Source organism: Hyaena hyaena, unplaced genomic scaffold, assembly GCF_003009895.1.
Source record: "Hyaena hyaena isolate Hyena2069 unplaced genomic scaffold, ASM300989v1 scaffold_228, whole genome shotgun sequence".
Taxonomy (NCBI): Eukaryota; Metazoa; Chordata; class Mammalia; order Carnivora; family Hyaenidae; genus Hyaena; species Hyaena hyaena.
In genome coordinates this window covers 890,267-917,341 of record NW_024080860.1, presented here as the reverse complement: position 1 = coordinate 917,341, position 27,075 = coordinate 890,267, and the positions used below count along the sequence as shown (strand labels likewise).

General features: G+C 50.7%; 2 protein-coding genes across 6 annotated transcripts in view; one reads left to right on the top strand and one right to left on the bottom strand.

The window, feature by feature from the left end:
* Positions 1-221: 221 nt before the first annotated feature.
* MDH2 (malate dehydrogenase 2) lies at positions 222-17,184 on the bottom strand. The gene is made up of 9 exons (XM_039243490.1): positions 17,018-17,184; positions 11,267-11,435; positions 8,747-8,830; positions 8,133-8,242; positions 6,593-6,718; positions 3,687-3,764; positions 2,406-2,505; positions 1,937-2,088; positions 222-536 (listed from the first exon to the last, which is right to left on the bottom strand). The coding sequence occupies exons 1-9, from the start codon at positions 17,081-17,083 to the stop codon at positions 405-407; spliced, it is 1,017 nt and encodes a 338-aa protein (XP_039099421.1). The 5' UTR covers positions 17,084-17,184; the 3' UTR covers positions 222-404.
* Positions 16,496-27,075, top strand: part of STYXL1 (serine/threonine/tyrosine interacting like 1) — an 80,081-nt gene continuing 69,501 nt past the window's right edge. For 3 of the 5 annotated variants that reach the window (XM_039243496.1, XM_039243491.1, XM_039243492.1), the window contains exon 1: positions 17,269-17,450. The gene's annotated coding sequence lies outside the window, so the exon portion shown is untranslated. Of the gene's footprint in view, positions 16,700-17,268; positions 17,451-27,075 lie in introns of those variants that run through there. The other 2 variants (XM_039243494.1, XM_039243495.1) reach the window with 1 other exon arrangement.

Genomic DNA, 27,075 nt, shown 5'->3' with positions numbered 1-27,075 from the left:
AGAGCCGAGCCCTCCTCAGTTTGCACCAATGAGGGACGCATTGCTGCAGGGCAGGTTGGGGGAATGACGGCTGATAAAGATTCTAGACTTTCTCAGAGCTACTGATGAAATCATCATGCATTAGCCTAATATGTAAGTAACGTCTTGTTCTAACTCGTGATGCCAGACAGACCCTTGGAAGCCAGCTCACAGGGGGAAGGAAGCAGTTACGGAGACCTTGATAAAGAAAACCAGAGCCTGCTTTTATTGAAGCACCACAGACGGACCCATGATTTGGAAGGGGCAGCAACGCTGACACAGCACTCGTGGGTAACATGACTGAAACACGAAGGGGTGTGAGACGGCTTTAGAGGGACGCGATGCCTTCATAAGTTAGGGATGCGGGCCACTCGCCAGCTGCTCTCTCATTTCATGTTCTTCACGAACTCTTCTCCTTTCTTGATGGAGGCCTTCAGCTCAGGGAGGGCTTCGGCGATCATCTTCTCTTCAAAAGGAGAGATCTTGCCGATGCCTAAGTTCTTCTCAATGCCCTTTTTCTGGAGAGGAGAGGAGGGGGTAAAAATGGACAATTCTAAAATTAACAATAACCGCTAAAAATACTGTAAATTTTACAGCAGTTTTCCATGGACAAGGCCATCGAGGAAAACCCTCCGTGTAACTTCAAAGCTCTGCACAGGTCTGCTTCCCGTCCCTGCCTGGGGTCCGGACTCAGTCACTCAGGCCGCGTGCACCTCGGTCAAGGTGGTTTCCTCATCTAGAAAATGGGTGTACTCTCCACCTCAAAGGAGGCCGCGAGAACACACTTGGGCGACTTAGCAGTGCTGAATGTTCTCCCCGACACAGAGCATATTTTAGGGTTCTAGTCTTTTCCTGAGTTGGTAATGTCCACCCAGGTCCGATGTGATCAAGTAGGCAGACATGTGACATCAGGAAAACAATAGGTGTCTGTCACCGTGTCACCCCCATGGCTGAGCTGGTGTCTGCACCAGCAACGGAGGCTTCCGGGCCATCTCCCCAGAGAGGCCTCCCTGACCCAGGGCCTGCCCGGCCTGCCCCACCGCACCGGTCACGGGATTAGTCTGTTTGGCGCCTGTCTCTCCACCACATGAGTCCCTGAGGCCCGGGGCCATCGTCTCAGGAATCTTTGGACACCAGGGCATCTGTGGGAAGGGCCCCTGGGTGGCATGGCATGTCACCAAACGGTTTCTTTCTGGGGAGGAGATGAGGCAACCACACTTCTGCCTGCCGTGGGCAGCTGCCCGCACATCAGAAATGGACACCTGGCTGGTTTGTGAGTGAGGCCTAGGGATTTCTGCTCCCTGAAGGCTCGGGGAGGGTCACCAGACCGGACAGCTGCCTCTAAAACAGCCCGGCTGAAGCCTGGCAGTGGGGCCAGAGGGGCTCCATCCCAGACATCAGAGTTACAAGTGGGTCCATCTAAACACATTCCAAGGAGAAAACCAGAAGGGGCGGGAGCAAGGAAGTAAGGATGCCTGAGCTGGAAACTAACTGTGCAAGCTCTCCAGGCCTCCCCGGAAGAGGGATGGGGCTCGGCGCACCTCGAGGCCAGAACAAGAATGAACAAGCATGAGCCACTTGCCTCCAGAAGTGCCCACAGCTGCCTGGAGACGGAGCAAGGGTCTCATCAAGAAACACGGCGAGCCAGCTGCACGGACCAGCCGCAGAGCCACAGGGAAGGAGGCTCATGTGCCAGTGGGTCCCCACCCGCCCTCCCCACCTGGTCTGAGGTTTCTCCCTGCTCTTAGTTCTGTGATGCAAATCCACCCTCCAAGCCCCAGCACAGGCCAGGCACCAGGATGTGGTTACCACACACGGGAAACTGAGTTATGGAGCAAATAGGCCAGGATTCCCAAGCCTAAGTACAGACAATGAGCCTCCTTCCATGATCCCGAGGCCCAGCCTCCAGGATACGTACCCCCAGCAGTAAAGGCGTGGAGAAATAGGGACAGTCCGTTTCTTGGGATTTAACGAAGGAACATTCAACAACTCCTTCCTTTCCGTTCATTGCATCCACGAGGGAGAAGACAAACCGGGCTCCAGCATATGCCATGGACAGGGTGGCAGAGCCTAGGAAGGTACGGGCAGGTTAGCCAAGCCAGCACCAGGGCCGTAAAGCCCAGGTGAGCTGCCCTGTCAGCTGAGTAAGGCGTCTTTCTGCTTTAGCTGTGAAGAATTCAGTCAGCATCTCTTAACTTTACAAACTTGTGAACAGCACAGAACTGGCTTTGCCGAGCGCAGACACCATCCCACACCACACAGCTGAGCTGCCCTCTGCCGTGGGACTGGCTTATCCACTAAACACACGTGAAGCTAAGAAAAGGGCTTGCTGCCTGTTCGGGCCTCTGGCATCAGTGCCCCACATGGGGCCGCTTCCAAGAACCTACCTGCTCCAGCTTTGGCCTTCACCACCTCCGTGCCGGCCTCCTGGATCCGCCCGGTGATAGCTGTGAGCTGGTCCTGGGGTAAGTCCACCTTGGGAGTACACTGCAGGCCAAAGCCATGGGCGCACATGAGCAGGGGCTGCCGCCACTCCCAGACCCCATGCCCCCTCCCTGTTTCATGGCAGACCCCTGGCACCGCCACAGCGCGGGACACCAAGACCACCTTTGCTTTAAAGATGGTCACCTTTTTGGGAGGTGTAGTCTGGTCTCTACTAATTTTTTTTTTTTAATGTTTTATTTATTTCCAGGAGAGAGAGAGAGACAGCGTGAGCAGGGGAGGGTCAGAGAGAGAGGGAGCCACAGACTGAAATAGGCTCCAGGCTCTGAGCTGGCAGTCAGCACAGAGCCCAACGCGGGGCTCGAACCCACGAATGGCGAGATCATGACCCAAGTGAAAGTTGGACGCCTAACCGACTAAGCCACCCAGGAGCCCCCTAATTTTTTTTTTTTTTTTTTTTTTTTTTTAAGTGGGCTTCACACCCAGAGTGAGGCTTGGAACTCACAACCCTGAGATTAAGAGTCACACGCTCTGGAGTCTGAGCCAGCCAGGCACTCCCGGTCTCTACTCATTTTTACAGAGCTTTTAATGCTTTGGAGTAATTTTAGATTTAGCAACGAGTTGTAAAAATAGCACAGAGATTTCCCTCACCCGGCCTACCCTGACGTCAGCGTCTCACGTGACCACTGTGCAACTACAAGAACAGGAAACCATTCCCGATACATTAACTCCAGACCTCACTCAGATGTCACCCACCTCCCCACGGCTGGCCCTTTCCTGTCCCATTTCTGATCTAGGACCCCAGCGGACAGTTATCCCAGCTCAGTCTACTCCCCAGTGGTCCTGTCTTCTGGGACACTTGTGAAGAGCACCGACTGCTCGTTTTGTAGAATGTTCTCAATTTAGATTTACAGGACGTTTCCTCATGCTTTTCCTACAAGGTTCTGTGCTTCCAGTGAGGACACTGCAAACGCTGGGGGCAGGGCGCTGCGAGCACCTGCCCACACTCACCCCCGCAGGTGTGGGCCCCGAGGTGCCGGAGCCCGACCACAGCCCCACGGGCCACTCAAGAGCCCCCTAGACAATGGCTGGGCCATAACCACAGCAGCAGTCCTCTCAAAATACAAAGATGCTGAGTTTTTTGTCAGTCTGTCTCTGGTGCTCAAAGCAGAAGCCCTGAAAGGTGCTCATGATCCCAAGGCTTCCTGGCAAGGGGACGCGCTTACCTGAGAGATCAGGGGGATGATGGTCTTCCCAGCATGGCCGCCGATGACGGGAACATTGACTCGAGCTGGATCCAAACCCTGGCCACCAGAGTGGGAAGCTGTGTTAATTTTTAAAGCTCTCTGAGTATAAAATGTCACATCCACCTAAAGTACCAACGCTGGAAAAACCCACACAACTCAGAACAAAGAAGCCCCAAAGACCTAGTCCAGCTGTGCTTAGATTCCCTACCCCGGCCCCACCACACGGTGGAAGAGCAGTGGGGACGGTGCAGTGGGGGGTGACGCATCATTTGGGGAGGTCACTACAAGGGTCTTCCTTTACAGAGAGCAGAAAACTGCCATCAGTCTGGTTATCTTCTCAGAACCAAAGGATGACTGTCCTCTTCCCCAGAGCTAATGTCATTCTCCTAGCACAAGCTCAGACTCGTGTCCCCACACACTGTCACAGACGAGTCAAATTCCCTTGCCCTCATTCCTGAGCAAAATTCAAAAACAATTCCAGGCAACTCGGGGGTGAGAAGTCTGTCAACTCAATCCGTGATCAGGACAGAATAAAACTGAGTTGTAAGGGGTCAAAACACCACGGTTCTTTGTGGGGGCCTGCTAGAAAAGGCTGACTCATTTGTTAAGCTGGAGGCACAACGCCCCCACAAATCTCTGGACCAGGTATTTCTTAAGATGGTCAAAAAAAAGAATCTGGTGGGAGTTACAGGAGGGAAGTGAGCAGTCCCCAAATGCCGCGGCTGCTAAAGAGAGCAGCCCTCAGTTAGGTACCAGCCTTGCCCGGGAAGGGGGACCCAGCCGGACCAAGTTCACGGAGCGGGAAGCTCACATGGAGGTGCCTCTGTGCCAAGGCAGTGTGCTGGTCACCAGGGACACAGGTGTGGACAGACCCCTGCTTCTGAGACTCACTCACTGTTAATTACAAGACAGACGCAAATGACGTCCCACTGTCATGTGCTAAGACAGCGACATGGGGCGGCCTTGGAAGGGGAGGCTCAGCCTGGGAGAGGCTTCCTGGTACAGACTTAATTTCATCTCGGAAGCAGCAGTAGGACTTTGCCAAAGAAAGTGTTTTCTAGGCTAAATGAGCAGAAGCCCTGGGTACAAAGAATATCTGTAACATCAGCAGAAATGCAGAGAGACGGTGGCAAAGGAGGCGAGAGATGGCCGAGAGGACTGAGGGAGGATCCAGACGCTGGAGGTTTAAGGGCCAACTTTCATTCTTGATAAAATTCGGGATTTTCTCAGAATGCCAGAGCCTGAGGTACAGGACAGTTCACTGGACTGAAGCCTGACAAGCGTTAGAGTCTCTGCCAGGGACCAAGATCCCCCTTCCTCCACCTCAAACAGAACTCCCCGGCTACGATAGCACCGTCCAGAACTTTCTGGGAGAACACAGCAGCTGCACATGGCTACTGAGTATCTGAAATGTGGCCAGTGCAATGAGGACACAGATTTCTAGCTTTACGTAATTCTAAGTAACTGAGCCAGCCCTGTGTAGCAGGTGTGTTGCCACAGGACCAGGACTAGGGGGAAATGGCGTGCTTTGGCCAAGAGCTGGTAGCACCTCAAGAGCCCAAAGAGAGGGGCGCCTGGGTGGCTCAGTCGGGGAAGCATTGACTTTGGCTCAGGTCATGATCTCATGGTTCATGGGTTTGAGCCCCGAGTTGGGCTCTGTGCTGACAGCTAGCTCAGAGCCTGGAGCCTGTCTTCGGATTCTGTGACTCCCTCTCTCCCTGATCCTCCCCTGTTCATGCTGTCTCTATGTCTCTCTTAAAAATAAATAAAACATTAAAAAAAATTTTAAAAGAGCCCAAAGAGAATGAGCACCGTGGCTTCTGTCAAAGTGGGCCACGAGCCTCAGGAAGCCTGGATGGCACCCTCTCGGCCTGTCCTCGGTCACACTAAGCTGAACGCAAGCTTCACCAAAAAGTGGGTTCTGACTCAGACAACCATCCTACACACCTGCACCAAACTGGTTACTTGATTACACTGGCTCTTGAATCCCAAGGGCTCCTCCATCTTCTGGATCTCTGGGACCCCCGCGCTTAGGACAGGGCTGGGGACACACTGCAGCATGAACTAAAGCAGGGTGTCACGCTTCAGAAGCAGACCTGCCTGGCGCATGGGGCGGGAGGGTGGTAAAACAGAGGTCAAGTGTCTCGTGTGTGCCCTCCTCACTCGGCCGTGTACATGACAACTGTTCCTACTTCAGAGGCGCCCCCTGATCTGCAAAGTCAGAAAAAACCAGCCCGAAGCTCAGGAGGGACACTTCTTGAGGTCAGAAGAAGTGTTTCTGCTGGATCCACAACCCAAGAATCGGAAGTTAGTGACGAGAGGCACCAAGGATGCCGGAACCCACCCCAGGATGGGCCTGGCTGCTTGGCTGGAGCCTGAGGAGCCACAGCCAACTGGCCAGATGCAAACTCACCAAGGCAACTTGCTGAGGCAACCCAAGAAGACAGCCAGAACTATAGACCAGGAACAACAATCCTGACATCTCAGGCCTTCTGGAAGGTTCCTTAGTTCTTCCTGTTTGCCAATTTTACCATCTGTCTAGCAATCAGGTAAATCCTGTTAGATCTAATTTTCAGAGGCAATGAACTTGGAAAGCACAACCCAGTCGAGCCAGCGAGAAACCTGGGAAAAAGCCTGGACCCTTGAGGTACCAGGGATGACAGACAGAGCCGAGTCCAGACTGAAGCCGGCCATGGTTCAAATGTGCAGGCGCCTGTGTGGACTGCCCAGGAAAACGTGAGCGCAACTCCCCCCTGCAATGGCAAGCCCGCAGAACACCGATGACTCCCAAGTTACAAGTGATGTGTAAGTGCCCTGGTGTCCTATGCCCATCGGTCAGCCAAGGACAGAAAGGCAACTTGAAAAATATCCGGCGCAGCTCTTACCTTCAGTTCTGCAATGAAAGTGTTGGCTCTGACAATGTCCAGGGTTGTCACCCCGAAGATTTTATTGGGGTTGTATGCTCCATGCTTCTTGAAAACTTCTGCCGTGATCGGGATGGTAGAGTTAACCTAGAAGATCAAGGAGAGAGGCGTAACTTGCCCTGCACTCTGAGAGGAGGCATGTGACCGAAGGACAAGTCTCTTCCCCAGACTACTAACAAGTCCTATGGTGCCAAACTGCCCCGCTGTTTCCAGGCAAGCCACCCTCAGGACAGAAGAGGTCACTGGGGACCGACTTCCTCCTCTCCCCCTGATGTAAACAAAGAGACCTTCATTGCAGCAGGTGGTACTTCCCCCTAGTGGCCTCTGAACCCATGGCTCAGATGTGCACGTGACCTGCCAGCTGTCGACTTAGAATGTGAGGACTAGATTGTGAGGACGGCTTCGCCAGACACCGCCCACCCCAGCTGGGAGGACACCTGAATGGCCATTCCTGAAAAAGGACAGCAGTGTGCAGGGCAAGGGACTGATGGCCTGGGGTCAAGTCCCAGCTCTGCCATGCTGCGAGGCAACCCTGGGCAAGTTTTCTCAACTCCTAGAATTTGGTTCCTGACCAGAAACACACAGGAGACAAGTAGCCTATGAGGCTGTGAGGCTTATAGGACTTAATGTACAGCAAATGCCGACACGTTGCCAGGCACATAGAAAAAATATAATAAAAACAAGAGAAACCAGCAGGACTTATATTAGGCATCAGGTTAGCTTCCCAGCAGCAGCTGCTTTTCCACAGCTGACTGGATGCCCTGAGGAGGGTGAGCTGGGTGGAGATCGACGTCGCAGAGGCGCCAGGCACAAGCTCTGGGTGTCGGGTGCAGGCACGTCCCCAGTCAACACCACTGTGGCTGCACTTCCACCCAGAACCCGGCCCTCGGAGACCAGACTCACCCAGGAGGGAGGCACGGAGGGGGCTTCTGGGGAGGCATGGGGGCCACGCTGTCTTCTCAGGGAGGAGACAGCACGTGCGCTTTCAGGTTTGGAGGATAAGCTCCCTACAAAAACACGCCAGCAGGGCCTGCGGTGGCTGTGTAAGCATGACGGGGAGCCAGGAATAGCAAACCCCGAGTAGAATAGAGTAAAAGAAGTCAACAGGCCACAACCATCAGGGTTGAAGGGAGCCTTAAAAACAGACTTTTCTGGGGCACCCGGGTGGCTCAGTCAGTTGAGCGTCCAATTATTGATTTCGGCTCAGGTCATGATCTCATGGTTGTGGGGCCTGCTTGGGATCCTCTCTCTCTCAAAATAAATAAACATTAAAAAAAAAAAGAGAGAGAGAGAGAATGGGACCTTTCAGGCAGAAAAACTAAGGCACAGAGAGGAGAGGTGATTTGCCCAAGGCGCACAGTGGTGGAAAAACCAGGCTGAAAGTCCCCAGGTTCATCCCATCTCTCCACTGCAGCACCTTAACTGGGTATGTGTCCCTGCATGCTTTTGCTAATCACAAGCTTCCGGTATAGAATTCAGGGCCTCCCCGTCGGGCACTCACCGGGTTCGAAATGATGCAGATCATGGCCTCTGGGCAATGTTGGGCGCAGGCAGCAGTCAGCGTGGCCACGATGGAGGCATTGGTGTTGAATAGGTCATCCCGCGTCATGCCTGAGAATGATCCAATTCAAGATGTTCACGGGGCCCGGAAGCAATTGCCAAAGATGCGCCAAGTGCGCTGTGTGTTACAGCTGTTACGTACCCTGGGTGAGACAGGGTCCCTGTTCCAAGTCAATCTATCTCGTAGGAGAAACAATCTAGTGGGACAAGTGCCCAAGCAGTGGCTGGGGGAGGGGTGCAGTGTGGGGAGGAACCAGGGAGGGAGGTATCTGAGGAGGATCATCAAGGATCGGTGAGAATTCCCGAAGAGTGGAAAGGGCGCTCCACATGGACAGCGGGCACGGAAGCACCAGACTGAGCAGGGGACGGATACAGCAGATATGTGTAAGGCTTTAAATGCCATACGAGGAAGAGATCTCTCTCTACCCCGCAGGCACAGGGGAGCCTCTGGAATTTTTCTCTGCCATGGAGACAAGGACTTGATCCGGTTTAAAGGAAAACCACTTCCCCACCTCACCTGCAGGGAGACATGAGGCAGGGCTTTCAAACACACACCTGGCTTTCTCGGGACTCCTGCAGGAATAACCACCACATCACAGCCCTTCAGGCAGTCTGGCAGCTGCTCAGGTCCGAGGTAGCCTAGAAAATACGACCCCCACCCCCAGGACAGAGCAAGTTCACCATTTCTGATCTGGAGAGACGAGCACATCTGCAGGCACAGTGCTGGGAAGATGGCCGCCCCCACCCGGGTCCAACACGGAACGCAGGCCTCAAGTGCAAGGCCCACCTGTGAAGTGCTTCCTGACCACTAATGCCCATGACTGTGACAGTCCCAGGCCCCATCATGCTACTTTCCTCCAGCCGCCAACTGCCCAGCCCCGACCCGTTCAGAATGGATCAACCCTCCAGGTTTTCCCCAAACCAAACCAAGTCAGGCACTTGTCTTTATCCGACCCGCTAGCACTGGAAAGGCCTCTCGGCCCCCAGTGCAAAGAGCTCCTTATTTCCCTCCCCAATCATCCTAACAACAGCTCCATTTCGAAATCAGATCAGAAGGCACACTGAGGGCCGTGAAAGAAAGTCGCAGAGCTGATAAAGCAGGACTCGAAGTGTTCGCATCTAGTTTGCTCGCTCCTAGCATCTGAGGGGAAAAGGTCCACTTTCAAAGATTTCAAGGGAAATTTGCTCCAGTGACCAAAATCTGCTTTGCTTTGGACATTTTTCTTTTTTTTTTTAAATGTTCTATCCATTTCTAGGAGAGAGAGAGACAGCATGAGCAGGGGAGGGTCAGAGAGAGAGAGACACAGACTCTGAAACAGGCTCCAGGCTCTGAGCTGGCAGTCAGCACAGAGCCCGACGCGGGGCTCGAACCCACGAACCGCGAGATCATGACCTAAGCGAAAGTCGGACGCTTAACCGACTAAGCCACCCAGGCGCCCCGCTTTGGACATTTTTCTTATTGCAGGACCTTTCTGAAGGCCTGAAAGAGACTGAGCAAACCAATTCAGAGACTATGGAAGGCACAAAAACCTAAGTTCTGACAGCTGCCCTCCTGAGCTGTTTGCACCAGCTGAGGATGCGTGTAAACACCACCACACAGGGCGCTTCCACACGTCGTCAGCAGAGACAGATTACTACCACCTTGGCGGCCTGCAACTTGGTACCTCATGGTAAAAGCTTTACATAGTCATACCTGCCGATTCTACTTTTGGAATCCTAAGAAACAAGATGTAAAGGTGAAGATGTTTGTCACAGCTTATAATTTGTATCTACAATAGAGCAAAACAGGAAGTAGCCCAACGGCCAACAGGATAGGCATAGTAAGTGATAAATTACAATACTGCTGTATATGTTTAATGTTTGTTTTTGAGAGTGAGTGAGCGTGTGTGCACACACGCAGGTGGTGGAGAGGCAGAGAGAGAGGGAGACAGAGGATGTGAAGTGAGTTCTGTGTCGATAGCAGAGAGCCTGATGCGGGGCTTGGGCTCACAAACTGTGAGATCATGACCTGAGCTGAAGTTGGACGCTTAACTGACTGAGCCAGCCAGGCGCCCCTACAGTACTGCTTTAAAAATGATTTAACCAACAGGCACCTGGGTGGCTCAGTTGGTCGAGGGTCCGACTTTTGATTTCGGCTCAGGTCATGATCCCAGGGTTGTGGGATTGAGCCCTGTGTCAGGCTCTGCTCTGAGCATGGAGCCTCCTTGGGTCTCTCTCCCTCTCTCCCACTTGTTTTGGGAAAGTTCACTCTCTTTCTTAAAAATAAATAAATTAAAAAAAAAATAAAGGTTTAACCAAGAATTTGGTGACATGGATGAAATGGTATAAAGGTAAAATAACCAGATATATAAGAAGTCCTCTAAATTCCTCTTCCCCATCCTATTACCTTTCCAAATTAGAAAAAATTAAATATGGGAAGATTAGGCAACCTTTGTTTTTTTTAATTTTTTAAACACTTATTTATTATTGAGAAACAGAGACAGAGCATGAACAGGGGAGGCGCAGAGAGAAGGGGAAACAGAATGTGAAGCAGGCTCCAGGCTCTGAGCTATCAGCACAGAGCCTGACGCGGGGCTTGAACCCACAAATTTCATGACCTGAGCTGAAGTCAGATGCATAACCAACTGAACCACCCAGGTTCCCCAACCTTTGTTTTTCTGAACGATGTTGCGATTTAAATTCTTACAGGCTCAAGGGGTACCTGGGTGGCTCAGTCGGTTAAGTAAGCCGATTCTTGGTTTTGGCTCAGGTCATGATCTTGCAGTTCCATGAGTTTGAGCCCTGCGCCGGGCTCTGCCCTGACAGTATGGAGCCTGGTTGGGATTCTTTCTCTCTGCCCCATCTCCACTGGCACTGTCTCTCTCTCTCTCAAAATAAATAAATAAACCATAAAAAAATTTTTTTACAGGCTCAAGTCCAGAAAGACATTAATTATTTATGAAATTCAATTTTACGATGAACATGGAAATGCCAAGTCTCTGATGTAGTTTTGTTGAAGGATTCTATTCTCCGGCGAGGATCCTGGTCTACCGGGGAGAACAGAAGCAGAGTCTCCAGGGTCAGGGTGCCTGGTACCTTTCACAGATGCTCTGGTCTCGATGTGGCTCAGATCTGCAGCCACTCCGGGGGTGTGAGCAATGTCGTACAGGGTCAGGCGGCTCACCAAGGGGCTGTTCTTGAGGAGAAGCGAAAGGGGCTGCCCGATTCCTCCGGAAGCCCCTAGCACGGCTACTTTAGCATTGTTCTGTAAAGAGGCACAGAGAAAGGGCGCTTAAAATAGAATCGGCATTAGAAGTATTCACGTGACAACTTGTAAAATACTGCACTGGGCAGTGGTGCCAGAGAAGACACAATTGTCGTGTTTCAACCAGTCCAAAGGTCTAGTTTCCTTCTGAAGCCTGGTCTCAGGAAAATGGGGAACTTAGGTCTCTCGATGTCACAGTCCGGGTCCTACTGCACACACCCTCCTAAAGGGGAACAATTTTCACTCAGACCGCTGTCCCTGCAACCTGTAGTTTTAAAAACTATACGCAAACGCATCCGAGCACCTACCAGCAGGCCAGTCACTGTCCTTAGGGATGCGGGAATGAGGAGGAGCCCTGCCTGCTCTGGAGGGGACAAGGCAAAGGGCCAGCGGGCCAGCATCAAGAAGCATCATTGCCATCCTGGCTGCAACCTGGGGCAGGATTAGGAGGCTCCTTCCCCAGCAGGCAGGTTGGAGCTGCACCCCACACTTCGGGGTCTATCAAGATCCCTTGCCCAGGCCATCAAAACCCACAGATGGCCAGGCTCCTTGACACAGGACAGGGCTCAGGCCTCCACCATTTTCGCTGCATCTTCCAGGTGATCCTGGCACTGGCTGAAGTTTGAGAATCATTACTGGTTCACGCCAAGCTATGCAGGAGAACAAACAGCAGGTGGCTCTGGGCGTGTCAACCAGGAACAGTTAAAACGGTGACATGGCTTGGGGTGCCTGGGTGGCTCAGTCGGTTAAGTATCCGACTTCGGCTCAGGTCATGTTCGACTCCCGCGTCAGGCTCTGTGCTGACAGCTAGCTCAGAGCCTGGAGTCTGTTTCGGATTCTGTGTCTCCTCTCTTTGACCCTCCCCTGCTCATGCTGTCTCTCCTCTCTCAGAAATAAATATTAAAAAAACAAACAAAAAAAAACCCCCAAAAAACAGTGACATGGCTTGGAGAGATGACACTGCCTTGCTAACATCTAACAGGCTGGAGCTGCAAGAATTTTTCAGTTCATTGCTCACCTTACTGGAACTAAAGTCAAAAGACTTGACTTTCAACAGCCACTGCAGAGCTAAGTGCATCTGAACAACAGGCATCACCTAATCCCCTTCATGTTCTTGTACCCAGGAGCGGGATAGAGCAGTCATGTGACAACTCCATGTTCAATCTCTGAGAAACTGCCAGACTGTTTCTCAAAGTGGCTGCTAGTCATCCTTAAGGCTCACCTCCAATTCAGTGGCACGGACTTCCTGCCACATGCTAGACTGAGTTGCACATGCCAACAAGGCCTGCAAACTGAAAGAGGTGTGTGACCCGCGCCACAAAGGCAGATGCAGGGAAGGGCAGCGGCACCAAGAGAACGAGCTGTTTGGAGGGGACTTTGAAGGACGAGTAGGAGTTTACCAGACGGATGCCGGGGGGGGAAGAGTATGGAATATGGCCTACTGAAGGGAAGCAGTCCTCTATGGCTCGAGCATTGCTGGACACACGTGGAGGAAGGAAGAAGACAGGGCCAAGCTGAGGGCCTAGCAGAGTATATCTGGCTCTTCTGGGCAAAGGGGGACCACTGAAAGGCCTTAAAAGCTGGGAAAAGTATGTCCAAGTCTGTGTTTTAAAAATTTTGAGCCAGAATGGAAGAAACACTGGAGATCTGCAAGAACAGAGGCAGGGACACTACTCCAATAGTCTAAGCACGATTCAACGGTGGGATAAAGGCAAGCACGAAGGATGGGTGAACTATGAGTGATTCAGTCGCTCTCTCCCCCTCTCCCTCCATCCAGATGGCAAGCAGAGGGACAAATCTGGGATGACAGCTTCCTGGCTTAAGTAGACAACACTGCCTTTAAGCTTGGTCTGGAGGTCCTATCCATCAGCACTGGGATCAATGATAGCCACGAAGAAGGCACAAAAGGCAACACATAGTGACAGGGACAGAGCCCTATGAACACCAGCATAAAGGAGGAAGAGGAGTCTGTGAAGGATGATGACCAGATGAGACTTAAGGCCACCCCCACCCCAGCCATCCTGAAAAACTAACTCAATGACTGCCTCCTGGTGACCTTTCCTATGAAGGAAATGATGAAGCGGGATACAGGCCAAACACAGGCAACTTGATTCTTCAATTTGGGAAGGAAGAAAGGAAAAAAAGGACAGAAGAAAAGAGATGAAAGGGAAGGAAAAAAGGAAAGAAAAGAAAAGAGTCTGAGAAAAACAGACCTATTCTAAGCAGTGCCCTGAAGCTTACTCTCATTATACAAAAGGTACCCTTCCCCACTAAGGCTCACTCAAGGCCTAACCAAAATCCTCTGTGAGCTCGTTTCTACTGTGAACCAACAAATGAGAAGAGGGGGACTATTCCTGGCAGGCAGGCAGCTGCCAGGAAGGAGACAAACTGAGAAAACAGAGACAAGAATCCAAAGTACTGGATGTGGTCATCTAGGGTCTTTATACTATCATCCTAGATTGTTTTCTGCAGCAACTGGTGCTGGTAATTATGGATTTTGGTTATCAAAATCTCAAGCCAAACCCCAAACCAAAGCAACCACCCATAATGTGTCACCTGCTTAAGAAAGGTAAACTCTAAAAGGATATACAACTACAACTCAAATTCAGTGTTTTTTTTTTTTTTTTTTTTTTTAAATTGGTACTGTAAAGGGGGACCCCTGACTTCCCAGAAAACTTAACGAGCCATATCAACCCAGAACCCAGGGCCTGGCAATGCCATCCACTTCCAGATCTTCAGTTATCACTCTCACATCTTGTGTCTTAATCATTACTTGGGACTCCCAAATTCCAACTCCCACATTCCCAGCTCTGTTAGACATTCCAGCTATCTAAATAAATGAATGTATGCTATCTCTCCCACCCTGTTCTCACATAGTACCTGTGTTCTACTATATTCAAACGCTTAGAACCATTTCCTGCCTCTCCCCTTATCAGAGACCCCCTGTTAGGACATGAAGGACGTGGCATCTGAAACACCTTCCCAACCTGTCCCTGATTTCTGTTCCTGTTCCATTGTCCATCTCAGGCCCTCATTTCCAAATCCGAATCATTCTTCAGAAAATTGACTTTTGATCATTTTACCTCCTCGCTCAAAAATCTCCTTGAAGTGCCTCATGCCCAGCCTGCTCAGCCTGGGTTCCAGGCCTGACTAGGGCAGCGGCTCCACCATGGAGCCCCAGGGAGATTACTTAAAAATAAAATAAAAAAGAGGGGCACCTGGGGGACTTAGTCGGTTAAGCGGCCGACTTCAGTTCAGGTCATGATCTCGTGGTTCGAGCTCCGCGTCGGGCTCTGTGCTCAGAGCCTGGAGCCTGCTTCAGATTCTGTGTCTCCTTCTCTCTCTGCCCTTCCCCTGCTCACTCTCTGTCTCTCAAAAATAAATAAACATTAAAAAAATAAAGAATAAATAAAATAAAAAGGAAACAGATGGACCTGATGCCCTCACCAGGGTCCTTAAGTGAATCAGTCCCATAAGATACAGAAGATGACCTCTCTGCTCCTTCCATTGTTTTCACTGTTGAGGTGAGGTCATTGTTTGTATGTTACAAGGTTTCATGAATTTAGTTAACATGTATAAAACCCCAGTCTTTCAGTAGTGGAATCTTTACAATGTGACGAGAATCTGTGGTTATTGCAGAGATTATGGTATTACAGACATTAACTTGGTGATCTCTTACCTGCTTATCTATTCTGCACTGAGTGGCTGTCTACAGTGCACTGCTCAGCAACTTTCGAAAATGCATATAATACTTCCCTCATTCATATGTTTACTTTATGATATAAATCTACAGTTTCTTTTTGAAGTTATATTTTTTGTGTCGTAACGTATATTAGTACAAACATGGAGAAATGAGCTCATTGGGGCGCCTGGGTGGCTCAGTCGGTTAGGCATCTGACTTCGGCTCGGGTCATGATCTCACAGTTCGTGGGTCTGAGCCCCACGTCGGGCTCTGTGCTGACAGCTCAGAGCCTGGAGCCTGTTTCAGATTCTGTGTCTCCCTCTCTCTCTGGCCCTCCCCTGCTCTCTCTCTCTCTCAGAAATAAATAAAACATTAAAAATTAAAAAAAAAATAAGCTCATCTTTCTGACTTACTCGAATACCTTCATCAATATTGTCACTTGTATGTTGAAAATGCATTTTATTTTAATTTTTTAGAGAGAAAGAGTGCAAGTGGGGAAGGAGGCAGAGAAAGAGTCTTAAGCAGGTTCCATGTTCAGCATGGAGCCTGGTGTGGAGCTCAATCCCATGACGCTGGGCCCACGACCTGAGACAAAATCGAGACCATGCCCAACCGACTGAGCCATCCAGGCGCCCCTCCAATATGCATTTTAAACTCAACACTTCAAACTGAACTCCTGATATCCTCCCCCTGTCCAAACCCTCTCTCTTCCAGCAGTCTTTCCCATCTCAGCAATCAGTGCTATCAAAGCCCAGAGTCTTCGTGTCCCCCACCTGGAGCCCTTCATTAAATCATCTGCAAATCCCTCGGTGTTACCTGTGATCAGTTCCCTCCCCCACCCATTCCTCAGCACCAAGCTTCAGCACCTCCACCTGTCCTAAGTTTACTCCTTTTGGGCCAATCTCAAGTGCTACTTCTTAGTCATCTTAGTATCTCCTGCAGCACCCAGCAGCACGGATCTTGGCAAGGATGGATACTCAATGCTATTATTGTGTTCTTATTTTTCAAATGAACTGAATCAACAAGAAACTGACCTGAAGGACAGAAGCTAAAGCAGAAATCTGGACTAATCACCTTCCTTTTGGGTGCAGTACTTAAGAGGCGACGTGCTCTGGGTTCGCAAACTTTAGTTATATTAGAATCACCTGAGACACTTGGTAAACATACAAAGGTTCAGGTCTACACTCTCTTGAATGAACCCGGGCCTGGTCTGCATTAGCTTTCAGGTGATTCTAACACACACCAGTTTGAGAACCACCATCCTAGAAGATGGCTAAAAATAACTTAGGCCTAAGTACTCCCAGGCCAAGGCTTGGACAGTCACCACACCTGGGGGTAGGCCCAGTCCGCCCACAGCAGGAAGGAGCCTTCAAAAGAGTCCTTAAGAGGAAGCATAGTCTTTAGGTTCTTAGAGGGAAGGCTTGGTAACTCAAAAGCCACTGACAGTGGGCGGAAGACCTGGCGTTTAATCCTCTGGCTAAATGACTGGGTAACCTTGGACCAGTTACCTACCCTCGGCATCTCACTCTGTACTATGGACTTAATAATTACACGTTATTTGTGCGGATGCTACAAGAACAAGGTTAGTCGCTTAAAGTACTATAGAAAGATGCATACAAGCATAAATTACTTTCGCCCTACAGCCCGGGATTCTTAACCCTGAAGGAGTGGAGGCCCTCTGAGGGTCCGGGGGATGAGCCCCTCCACCTTTCTCCAGGGCTTTCTTTCAGCACTTCCCGCTCACTATCCGGGCCGGCCCAGGGCGCCAAAGCCGCGGGTCGGTACCCGGCCGCCTTGCGACCTAGGGCGGCCCCGGGGATCAGGGCTGCTCGCGAGCCCAGAACCCACGTGGCCCAGGCGGGGGGGCCTCTGTCTGCAGGCAGCCCCTCGTCGGGCCTACCTGGGCCGAGGTGCTGAAGCTGCGGCGGAGAGCGGCGCCGGCAGGACGGGCAAGGACGGACAGCATGGTTGTAGCGGGAGGGGCGCAGACCGGCGGGCGAAGGAGCTGCCGGAGGCAGGTGACACCAACGACCTCCACGGTGCACAGGGCCTGCCGGCTCCGCTCCGCCCGGCCTCGCGAGAGTGGCCGGGCTTCCGGCCCCGCCCCCCCCAAATCTCGCGGTTTCACGTCCATCTCTAGGTTGTGGAGAAAGAAGGCCGTGGGGCGACTCCTCCGCTCCGGAAGCGCGGTCAGGGCAGGGTCCTTGCGCGCGAAGCGTTCTGTGCGACCGGTGGGGGAGCCGCGGTCGCGAGTGGGAGGGAGAGTTCGCCCCAGAGAGGTGGAAGAGGTCGAGATTTAGACTGGAAGAGCCTTAGAGGAGCCATTTTTCCAGGTGGGGCTCCAGACAGAGGCTCGGACGGGGAGACAGGCCGAGATCGCGCTACAGAACCGGCGGAGGGGGTGCGGTTCGGGCCCTAGACCTCAGCCCAGACCACCCAGCCTGCTCCGGGAGGCAGCAGGGACTCCGAGCTCTGGAAAGCTTTGGGGGAAAAAGGGGGAGAGGAGGTTGAGCCCTGGGGGGTGGGGTGGGAGGATGGGGTCCCCTCTCATCAGTCACTTCGGTGCACCCTTCCCTCCCCCAGCTCACGCACACGTACCGCCCACCCACCAGTGCCCTTGTCCCTCGAGGTGCACAGGACCCTCTGTTAGGGTTTACAGAACTGCGGACGAGGCACTGTCCTGCGAGTTTGAGGGAAAGCAGCTCCGTGTTGCAGAGGAGGAAACTGTTACCTAGGTGGTAACTTGCCTGGTCACCCGATCCCTACTCCTCAGGTCTACCTAGCCCGGCTGTGAACATGGCCGCATTGTTTCTGCTTTAGGTACAGAGAAACCGTGGCTTGAAGCCTAGTTACAAGTGGATTTGTTCAGAGTTTATCCAGACTTGAAGTAAAGCTGTGTTTCATGCTCACAAGGAACTTCCCACTTAAATGTATAAGCTGAATTAGAAGCTTTATTTCCCTCTCCCCCCAACTATTTTCTGGGTGTACAGAGAGTTCCTTGCCCTCAAAAAGTTCAGAGTCCAGGGGCAAGTAGAGGTGCAGTAGGTTGTTGGTTTAATGAGATCTGCCCATTTTCTTGCCTTTAAGGAGCTGAATCTAGTGGGAGAGCGGGCCAAATTGCAGGCGGAATGAAAAAGGCAACGCTAGGAGAGTTAGGTGTGATGGGAACAGCAGGTGCATCTAACCCACATTAGGGGTGGGGTGGGGGCCTCAAGAGGGGACCTCAGGATGCAACACATAAGCTGAGGAATTCAGGAAGAATAGAGTTACTCAGTGGGACCATTCAACTCCAGAGGAGGATCCTCGCCTGGGTGTGGGAGTGCAAGTGTTTGAGTGGAGAGGGAAGAGACCAAAGTAAAACCTGGGGCTAGGAAAGCCCAAATCTACAGTTGGTGAATAGATCCTCTCTGTTGGAGTGGGGACAGGCAGATGAGCAATGTCCTTTATCTTCTCACGAACTGTTCTCTGGTTAATTATTTACTCTGTGTGTTCCCACTAGAACTGAGACTACCTTGTGGTCAGGTATGTCTTTCATTTCTGAGTCTTTATTGTGCAGCAGGCTGAGAGTAGATCTCTGAATTTTGGAAGGGTTGAATTGTTTTTAGATGAGGCTGAGAAAAGCAGGTTGCAAAACAAAAACAGATTGTGCAGGAGCTCTGAATGTTAGCTGAGAAGTTTATATTTTATTCCTTGGGCAGCAGGTGTTTACCAAAGGCTTTGATGATGCCACTGGCACTATGGGGAAGGTTGGACTGACCTTGGCATGCCAAGAAGTCAGATGGAAAGATGTGGAGGACAGGCAGATAGTTTGGGAGGCTATTCTAGAAGATGCTAAAGATCTGAATTATGGTGACCATAGACCTGGCAGGAGTGGGACCAATGAGGGAGAAGTCTCAAGGGAAGAATTGATTCGTTTGTGGGTTTAAGAAATGAAAGATGGGGCACCTGGTTGGCTCAGTCGGTTAAGCATTCGACTCTTGATTTTGGCTCAGGTCATAATCTCCCAGTTCCTGGGATCGGGTCCTACATCGGACTCTGTGCTGACAGCATGGAGCCTGCTTGGGATTCTCTCCCATTCTCTGCCCCTCTCCAGTACGGATGTGCTCACTCACTCTCTCGTGCTCTCTCTCACTTTCAAAATATTAAAAAAAAAAAAAAAAACAAAAAAAACTGGCTAGAGGCAAAAAATAAAGAGCCCCGTTTTAGGTGTGTTGGATTGGAAGTGATGGCAAGTTGTCCACATAGAAATATCAGTGGACAGGTGGGGAGTCACTCCTCCTGTGGGATTGAATGAATGTAGGATTAAAACCCATGAGAGAGGCCAGGGCTGAAGGCATCCCTGTAGAAGGGAGAGGTGAGGCCCTGAGAAAAATGTGAATCACGGAGTCTCAGACTCCTATACCTGGGGCTCGATTCCCTCCCTCTCCCTGCCAAGTTGTCTACTCAGGTGGTCCCAAACAACTTGACTGCTGGAAAAGCCCGCCTCCCATTCAGTTCCAGCTGTTTCCCTTCAAGTCCGGAGATTGCTCATAACCATATCAGTAGCTACTGTATTCTGTGTGTACGTGTGACTGTTACACTGAGCATGCAGGGTCTCGTTCAGAAAGCCCACCCAGTCCTGAGACAGCTTTGCCGTCTTCCTTCCGCTTGCTTTATTTCTTTGCTTGCTCTCAGATCACCCCTGGTCGTTGGAACCGACTTTGTGCAATAGCTGTAATGTCCAGTTAACGTTAGTAGTCAAATCTCAAGTGAATCCAGTGTCAGAGCTTCTCATCCCCTCTTGGGCTTGCTTTAGGCTCCCATCCTTGGAAGGGAGAATACTTGACTTCTCCATTTCTCCCATCCTGCTTCCTCACACCCCCACCTCCCCTGTAAGATTGTGGCTTCAGACTGCAGTTGTAGGAGTAGAGGTAGGGGGCAAAAAAGGTCCCTTTGTCATCTGGCATTAGTGTTCTCTGAGCTTGACAGGAGTTTGTAGGTGATTATCTTCCATATGGTGCTTGTGTGCGTCTCTAGCTGCACTTCTTTTACCTAAGTGGTTATGCCTCAGTCTTGCCTTCAGTTGTTTGGCCCCTGGTTTCTAGAATTCCCAACATCTGCAATTGGCCCATTGTCCCTCCAAGGGGTCATCTTGGGCGAAGTCCCTTTATGATGGCTTGTAGCTGACCTCTTGCCCACACATTTGATCTATAGGAAACACTTATGCATCCTTTGCCCCAGCAAATCCTGGGGTGGGAGTGGGGGGTGCAAGGTACTTCAAATGCTTCTGCCTCTCCTTGCTTTGCTGACAGCAAGCAAGCCTCAGACTTTTCCATGCTGGGGTCCAGCACCTGCCTCTCTGCCTGCACTAGCTTCAGATGGCACAGGCCAAGCTATTCTAGGGATTTTCTTTCTGCCTTCATGAATTGTTTCAAGAAAGCTCAGGCTTGTGAATGCTGGAATTCAGAAGGATGCTAATGGAGGGGGAGAGCTTTGAGATGCTGAAAGGAGAGAAGGATTAGGTGGGAGAGGAAAAGCCAGAGGATTCCAGGAGAAAGCATGAAGCCCCCCAACCTGTGTGGGGTGCTGCTGGCTGGGAAGGCCTATTCGCACCCAATGGCCTTAACTTACTCCAGCAATAAATAGGAAGTGAGAGAAGTTGCTCCATGGGGACCCAAGGAGGGTTGAGGAGGTTTGGATAACAGTTATAGCAACTGGGAAAATTCTGGGCAAATGACCACTGAGAAAGGAATTAGCTGACAGCTGTGGAGGCCAAGCTGAATTCTTCAGTGTATACTTCCTGTGTGTCCAAGTCCACCTGGTTTCCACAACCAGACCCTAGACCAAGGTCATCAATGTACAGGCGGGGCTACACATACACACTCCTATCTTCACACGCACCTGAGTATTCATATCTCTGAACACATAAACACGTGGATCTACACAGGAGATTGATTTTTATTGCCATATGGTTTGTGTATGATACAGTATACAGATCTTAAGTGTTCAGTTGGCTATTTTTTTTTTTTTACTATTTACACCCTTAACCACCCCCAAAACAAACTACAGAACATTTTCATTATTCCAGAAAGTTCCTTCATGCTCCTTTCCATCAGTCCCCCAAGACTGCTGCCTCTGTCACCATAGTTTCATTTTTGACTGTTCTTCGTTGTATATTTTTATGTATGATATGCACATACATTGACCCCTTTTTGCCCTGCCCCTCACGTACACAAGCCATACACATACATGTATACTGACCATTTCGTGCCTAACAATGGGCTTAGACTATGGTCCTGGCTATTATATTTCTGCTATTGGATGCTAACCTATATATATGCTGGATATATATGCCATATATATGTATATATACAAATGTTACATGTGCTAACCTATCTTCAACCCTAAAATTGTATCTCAAATGAAGTAGTTTCTTTCAAAAAATTTTAAATTTATTTATTTTGAGAGAGAGAGTGAGTAGGGGAGAGGCAGAGAGAGGGATAGAGAGCATCCCAAGCAGGCTCTGCACTGATAGTGCAGAGCCTGATGTGGGGCTTGAACTCCTGAACCGTGAGATCATGACCTGAGCTGAAACCAAGAGTTGGGCGCTTAACCGACTGAGCCACCCAGGCTCCCCTCAATTGAAGTATTTTAAATCTCTCCTTTCAGATCCTTGGAGATAAAATAAAAAGTGAGAAAGGTGGTAATCATTCCACCTTGCATGGGAGTTTATTTTTCTCTAGGTGCTCTAGGATATTTTAAAACAGAACAGTATTGGGATAAATAGCTTTAACTTAGCTGTGGCTCATGCCTGCCAATTAACAGGATTTAGCTTCCAAGACATGTTCTGGCCGAACATGTAGGAGGTGGTGGACCGGCAGCAGCAGAGGCAGCAGGAGGCGCTGGCAAGGAGCTCCCAGGACCTGAGAGCCACCAGCGGTGGCCGATCTGACTCAGGAGCAGAGCCTTCGGTCTCCAAGATCAGCCAGAGGTCAGGGAAGTAGGAGCAATGCTGAGTCCAGAGCCCAGTCAGGGCTGAGGACCCGTGCCAGGGGAGCAGAAAGTGAGGCCAAGCCTAATCAAGGAGCAGAGGAGAAGCAAGTGCTGGTGGCTGGGTGGGAGGAGAGGAGACCAGATGTCTCATCTGTCTTTGGGAGACTGTTTTTGCAGTTCACCAGCCCCCACCTCTGATGGGTGAATTGCCTGCAGAGACCTGTCACTCAGGAACGCTAGGGTGCCTCTCGGGTGTGTAGTGCACCTGGGTTTGGGGACATGGAAGTGAAGGCAAAGGACAGGGATGTGGGTGGCTGGGTCTGGGCGCCTGGCCTGTACCTGTTGCTTCCAAAAGACAGAGATTCTGGCAATCCCTAACAGTAGGACCTGGTGCTCCTCTGATTTCGAGACCACTTGGGCAGCCTCCACAACCCTGCGGTGTTAGATCCCCGGGCTATGTGCTCTAGTTTTGTCAAGGTGGAGGCTGTGATCGAGGAAAGACTGTGCCTGTGCTGGGTCCTTTGGGATCTTGACCCCCAGGCACCACCAAAGGCTTCCTCTACTTAAAAACTTCGGGGGCGCCTGGGTGGCTTAGTCGGTTAAGCGTCCGACTTTCGCTTAGGTCATGATCTCGCAGTTCGTGGGTTCGAGCCCCGCGTCGGGCTCTGTGCTGACTGCCAGCTCAGAGCCTGGAGCCTGTTTCAGAGTCTGTGATTCCCTCTCTCTCTGACCGTCCCCTGCTCGCGCTGTCTCTCTCTCTCTCCTAGAAATAAAACATTAAAAATAAAATAAAAAAAAAATAAAATCTGTTAAAAAAAAAAAAAAACTTCGGCAGTTCCCACCCCGCCCCTTGGCCCAAGATTCTCTGAATGGTGTGCTCTGTCTACTGGATTTGGAGCTGTCAGAGGCTCCTAGGTGAAGTTGAAAGGAGAGAGAGGGAAGGAGTAAAGGAACTTCTGTTTCCTAAGCGCCTGCTCCATGCCAGGGCCAGTGCTGGGTGATTTATGTCATCTCAATGTCATGTTCCTATAGCCTTTCATTGTAATCTCGTGTAAACTGCCTCACTTTACAGGTGACGGTGTTAAAGCCTGTCCCTGTATTTAAGCCTTGGTTGTCCTGGCACAGCCTCCGCTTCACGCTGAGAACCAGGGCATAGTGGGGTTAGCTGTGGACCCTGAGCCCTATCTGTGTAGCCCTCTGGTGCCTGCTCAGCCTGAGCCAGGAACCCACAGTCAAGCTTATGGGCGGCCTTCTCCGGGAGCAGGGAGCATTGCCTCTTCTCCACCAGAAGCAAATGCCCACCCGTTGTCCACCCAGACTGTGTGAGGCCGAGCAGTAGGCCAAGCTCTCTGTCCTGGAAGTCCTTTGAGAAGCCTAATGTGAGGCCCAGCCTCTGCCGGTGATAACCATCAGCCAGAATGGAAGTCCTCATGTGCTGGTCAAACACAGGGAGAGAAGAAGGGCTGCGTCTGGCCAGTTTCCAGCTTCCTCTCAGGCTGTGACAACCCCTAATGAAACATCCCTTCCTAATTCACAGTTTTCCCCGAATATAGACCTTGTGTCCTCACTGGAGTGGAGTTCACCAGCCCAGCTGTGTCCAGGCAGCTCTGGGCTGACAGAGAGAGAGAGAGAGAGCTATACACACACCTGGTTTGGAGAGAGGCCAGGCCTCTACAGGGGAGGGTGAAGAACTTCCCTACTGGTGGGTGTGTAATGTGGCTCTGCTTGCCACCCAAAAAGCCATGTGGGTTTCCTGAACTGGTCAATTTGTAGGAAGATTGTGCCCTCTGACGTCCCTGAAGCCAGATCATCAAAGTGCTTCCACTGAGCACTTTTCCCATCTGCCTGCCCCATTCCCCTAACAAGAACCATCACACAGACACCCCCACTCCCGCCCACCGAAAGTCTCAAAAAGCCTATTTCTGCTGAAAGAGTCCACAGGGGGATGTCTTAAACTTGCCATTTTGACCTTATTCTTTTGAGTAGGCCATTAGGAAAAGGACACTTGATAGAAATAATCAGAGTCAAGGCTGCTAGGATAAACATCTGACTGAGGAATCAAATCTTTATTGTGAAATTCACACAAACGCACACGCACACACACACACATACACACAGACTTTATCTTGAGAAAACTAATTTTGGCCAAACCCCATTGTAAAAAATCAGATTTGGTTGACTATGAAATAAAATCAAGGAATTAAATTGGTTTTAATGGAACTCCTGAAGGAAAATACTTTTGGCAAAAACTTGTCAATATTAGCTTAATGGTCTGTGTAAAAGCTCAAAATGTCAAAATATTCTCAGGGCTTGACAGCCGAGCCAAGAACATTGTCAACCTTGTAGAAATAGGAGGAGCACCGAAAGAATTGGGAAGCCTTCCACCTGCCCAGGCTAGTAGTAGCCATGATCTCAGCTCACAGGGCTGCGTCCTCCTTCAGAACTGTGCTGTTGGGGTGCCAGTTGGTTAAGCATGTTCGACTTTGGCTCAGGTCACGATCTCCTGGTTGGTGAGTTTGGCTCTATGTCCGGCCCTCTACTGTCAGCAGAGTCCATTTTGGATCCTTTGTTGCCCTGTCTCTCTCTGCCTCTCCCCAACTTGTGCTCACCTCTCTCAAAAATCATTAAAAAAACCCAAACAACTGTGCTATCAGGTTCAGGAACTGTTCTTATCCCTCTCATACTTGATCAGTGGATGGAGGGCAGTTCTTACTTGACCAGGGAAGAGTTCTCCCTTAGGGAAGCAAAGAACTCTGGAGGAGTTGATTTGTGAGGCTAGGTTTTCACCTGGATGCCACTAGAGGCAGAGGAGGTGCCTGGGGGCGAGAGTGGGGACGTCCTTAGGTGCATCTGTGTGGCCTCAAGCCAAGATGACCCCATTACCGAAGGCAGGAATGGTGACTGACTATTCACTCAACGTGTGCGTATTGAGCACCATTCACCAAACATCGTGGGCGCTGGCTGAGAATCTGGTCCCTGCCCTCATGCCCCATACATTCCTGGAGGATAAGATTGGTGGTAAAGCAAACAGATGAGTGCAGTCGCGTCGAATGATGGCAGTGAGGTGAAAGACAAAGACACCCGCAATTTAAAAGGTCACCCCAAGTGCTGGGTAAAGGTTAGATTGTGGGGAGAAAGCAAGAAGCCAGAAGCGTGGTTGGGAAGTACAGCATCATCAGGAGAGAGAGAGTAGTACCTTGGTGTAGAATGTTAGCTCTGGAGCTGGAGCAAAGTAGATGGGTTTGGAATATGTTTAAGTACTAGAGCTAATAGATTGGATATGAAGGGTGGTGGGGACAGGGAGAGGGATTCGGGGTGTGGGCTTGAGTAGCTAGGTGGATAACGATGCTGTCTCGAGGCTGAGGAAACCAAAAGAGAGCTGTTGGAGGTGTGGGCATGTGTGATTTAAAAGTTCTGTTTTGGCCGCGTTACGTTTGAGATGCTCAGTGAAGGCATCCAGGTGGAGTCAAGGTCAATGGAGAGGTCAAGCAGGACAATGACTTGGGACTTAGTTTATAAACGGTATTCAAATTACTTGGACTCTAGATTTTTTTTTTTTTTAATTTTTAACGTTTATTTTAGAGAGACAGGGAGACCGAGCATGAACAGGGAAGGGGCAGAGAGAGAGGGAGACACAGAATCCAGAGCAGGCTCCAGGCTCTGAGCTGTCAGCACAGAGCCTGACATGGGGCTGGAACTCGTGACCTGGGAGATCATGACCAGATATATCGAAATGTATCTTTTTGTTTTCAGTTTGTTTATTTTAAAAGAGAGAGAACAAGCAGGGGAGAAACGGGGGGGGGAGGGGGGGGAGAGAGAGAATCCCAAACATGCTCTGGGCTGACAGCACAACTCCCGAACCATGAGATCGTGATGACCTGAGCGGAAACCAAGAGTTGAACGCTTAACTGACTGAGCCACCCAGGAGCCCCATGGACTTTCTTAACATGAGGAGGTAGAGCCTCCCACACAGAAGACCCAGTAGCAACAAACAGAGAGGGAGAAGAGAAGCCTGGGGGGTGGAGTATCCCTGGAATGGAGAGTATGGGGAGGGAGGGGTGCTGAACAGGGTTAAGTGCTAAAAGACTCCATCATTTGAGCTAAGTGATAATGGCTTAGGCAAGATGCACATTGTTGACGGACTTGATAAGAGCAATTCCTATGGTGTGATGGGCTCCAGGGAAAAAGGTTGCATTTCTTCCCTGTTCAGAATGTGTCATGTGTAATTTCATTAACCCACACACAAAAGAGAGATACTATTATCTTGTTTTTTTATGGAAGTGACAGTATTGCGATTACCCCCATTTTATAGAGGTAGAAGCTGAGGCACAGAGAGGCATATTAACTCCTCCCTCATCAGGCAGCCGACAGCAAGTGGCACAACAGGATTTGAACCTAGAGAATCTGGAGGTGAGGACGTAGAGGCAGCGAGCAGTCTCTGTAGAGGAGAACAGAGACGGCACTGAGGATGTTTGCCTGCTGATAGGAATGATCCATGTGGAGGTTGAACTTGGTGATGTTGGAGGGGAGGCTGAGAACCAAAGTCTGAGTTAGTGGGAAGGATCCAGGGCCGATGGTGAGGGGGTGGCCTTTCCCAGAAGCATTCTACTGGTAACTCTGAAGTGGATCCTAATTGTCCTGAGCAAGATTACCCCTAGACCCAACTTCTCTCTGGCATGCCCCCTGCTGGCCTCCAGAGGCCTGCTGGGTAACTCTTTGTGGCCCCCACCCTTGCCAAACGGCAGCCAGCCTCCCTGTAGGAAGGCGCTGCCCAGGCCCAACCTTCCTCCCCACCCTCTGGCCTTGGGGCACCAGAGCCCAGGCTGGGCGGGCAGTTCTATCAATACACATCAGTGATTCTCCACCCAACTTTGACCTCCATGATCCCTGTCCTAAGCCTACAAGGCCCTTCTACAGGGTCTTGGCTGATCACTCTCTAGCTGCTGTCACACTAGCTTCCCTCGGACTCTGTCAAGTACCGACTGT

Bases quoted from the DNA above. Each gene is read 5' to 3' on its own strand.
- MDH2 (XM_039243490.1), bottom strand. From the start codon at position 17,083: ATGCTGTCCGTCCTTGCCCGTCCTGCCGGCGCCGCTCTCCGCCGCAGC. The intron at 8,831-11,266 runs GTACCAGGCACC...CGTATTTTCTAG, and splicing joins GACCAGAGCATCTGTGAAAG to GCTACCTCGGACCTGAGCAG. The intron at 2,506-3,686 runs GTAAGCGCGTCC...TTTGGCCTGCAG, and splicing joins TCATCCCCCTGATCTCTCAG to TGTACTCCCAAGGTGGACTT.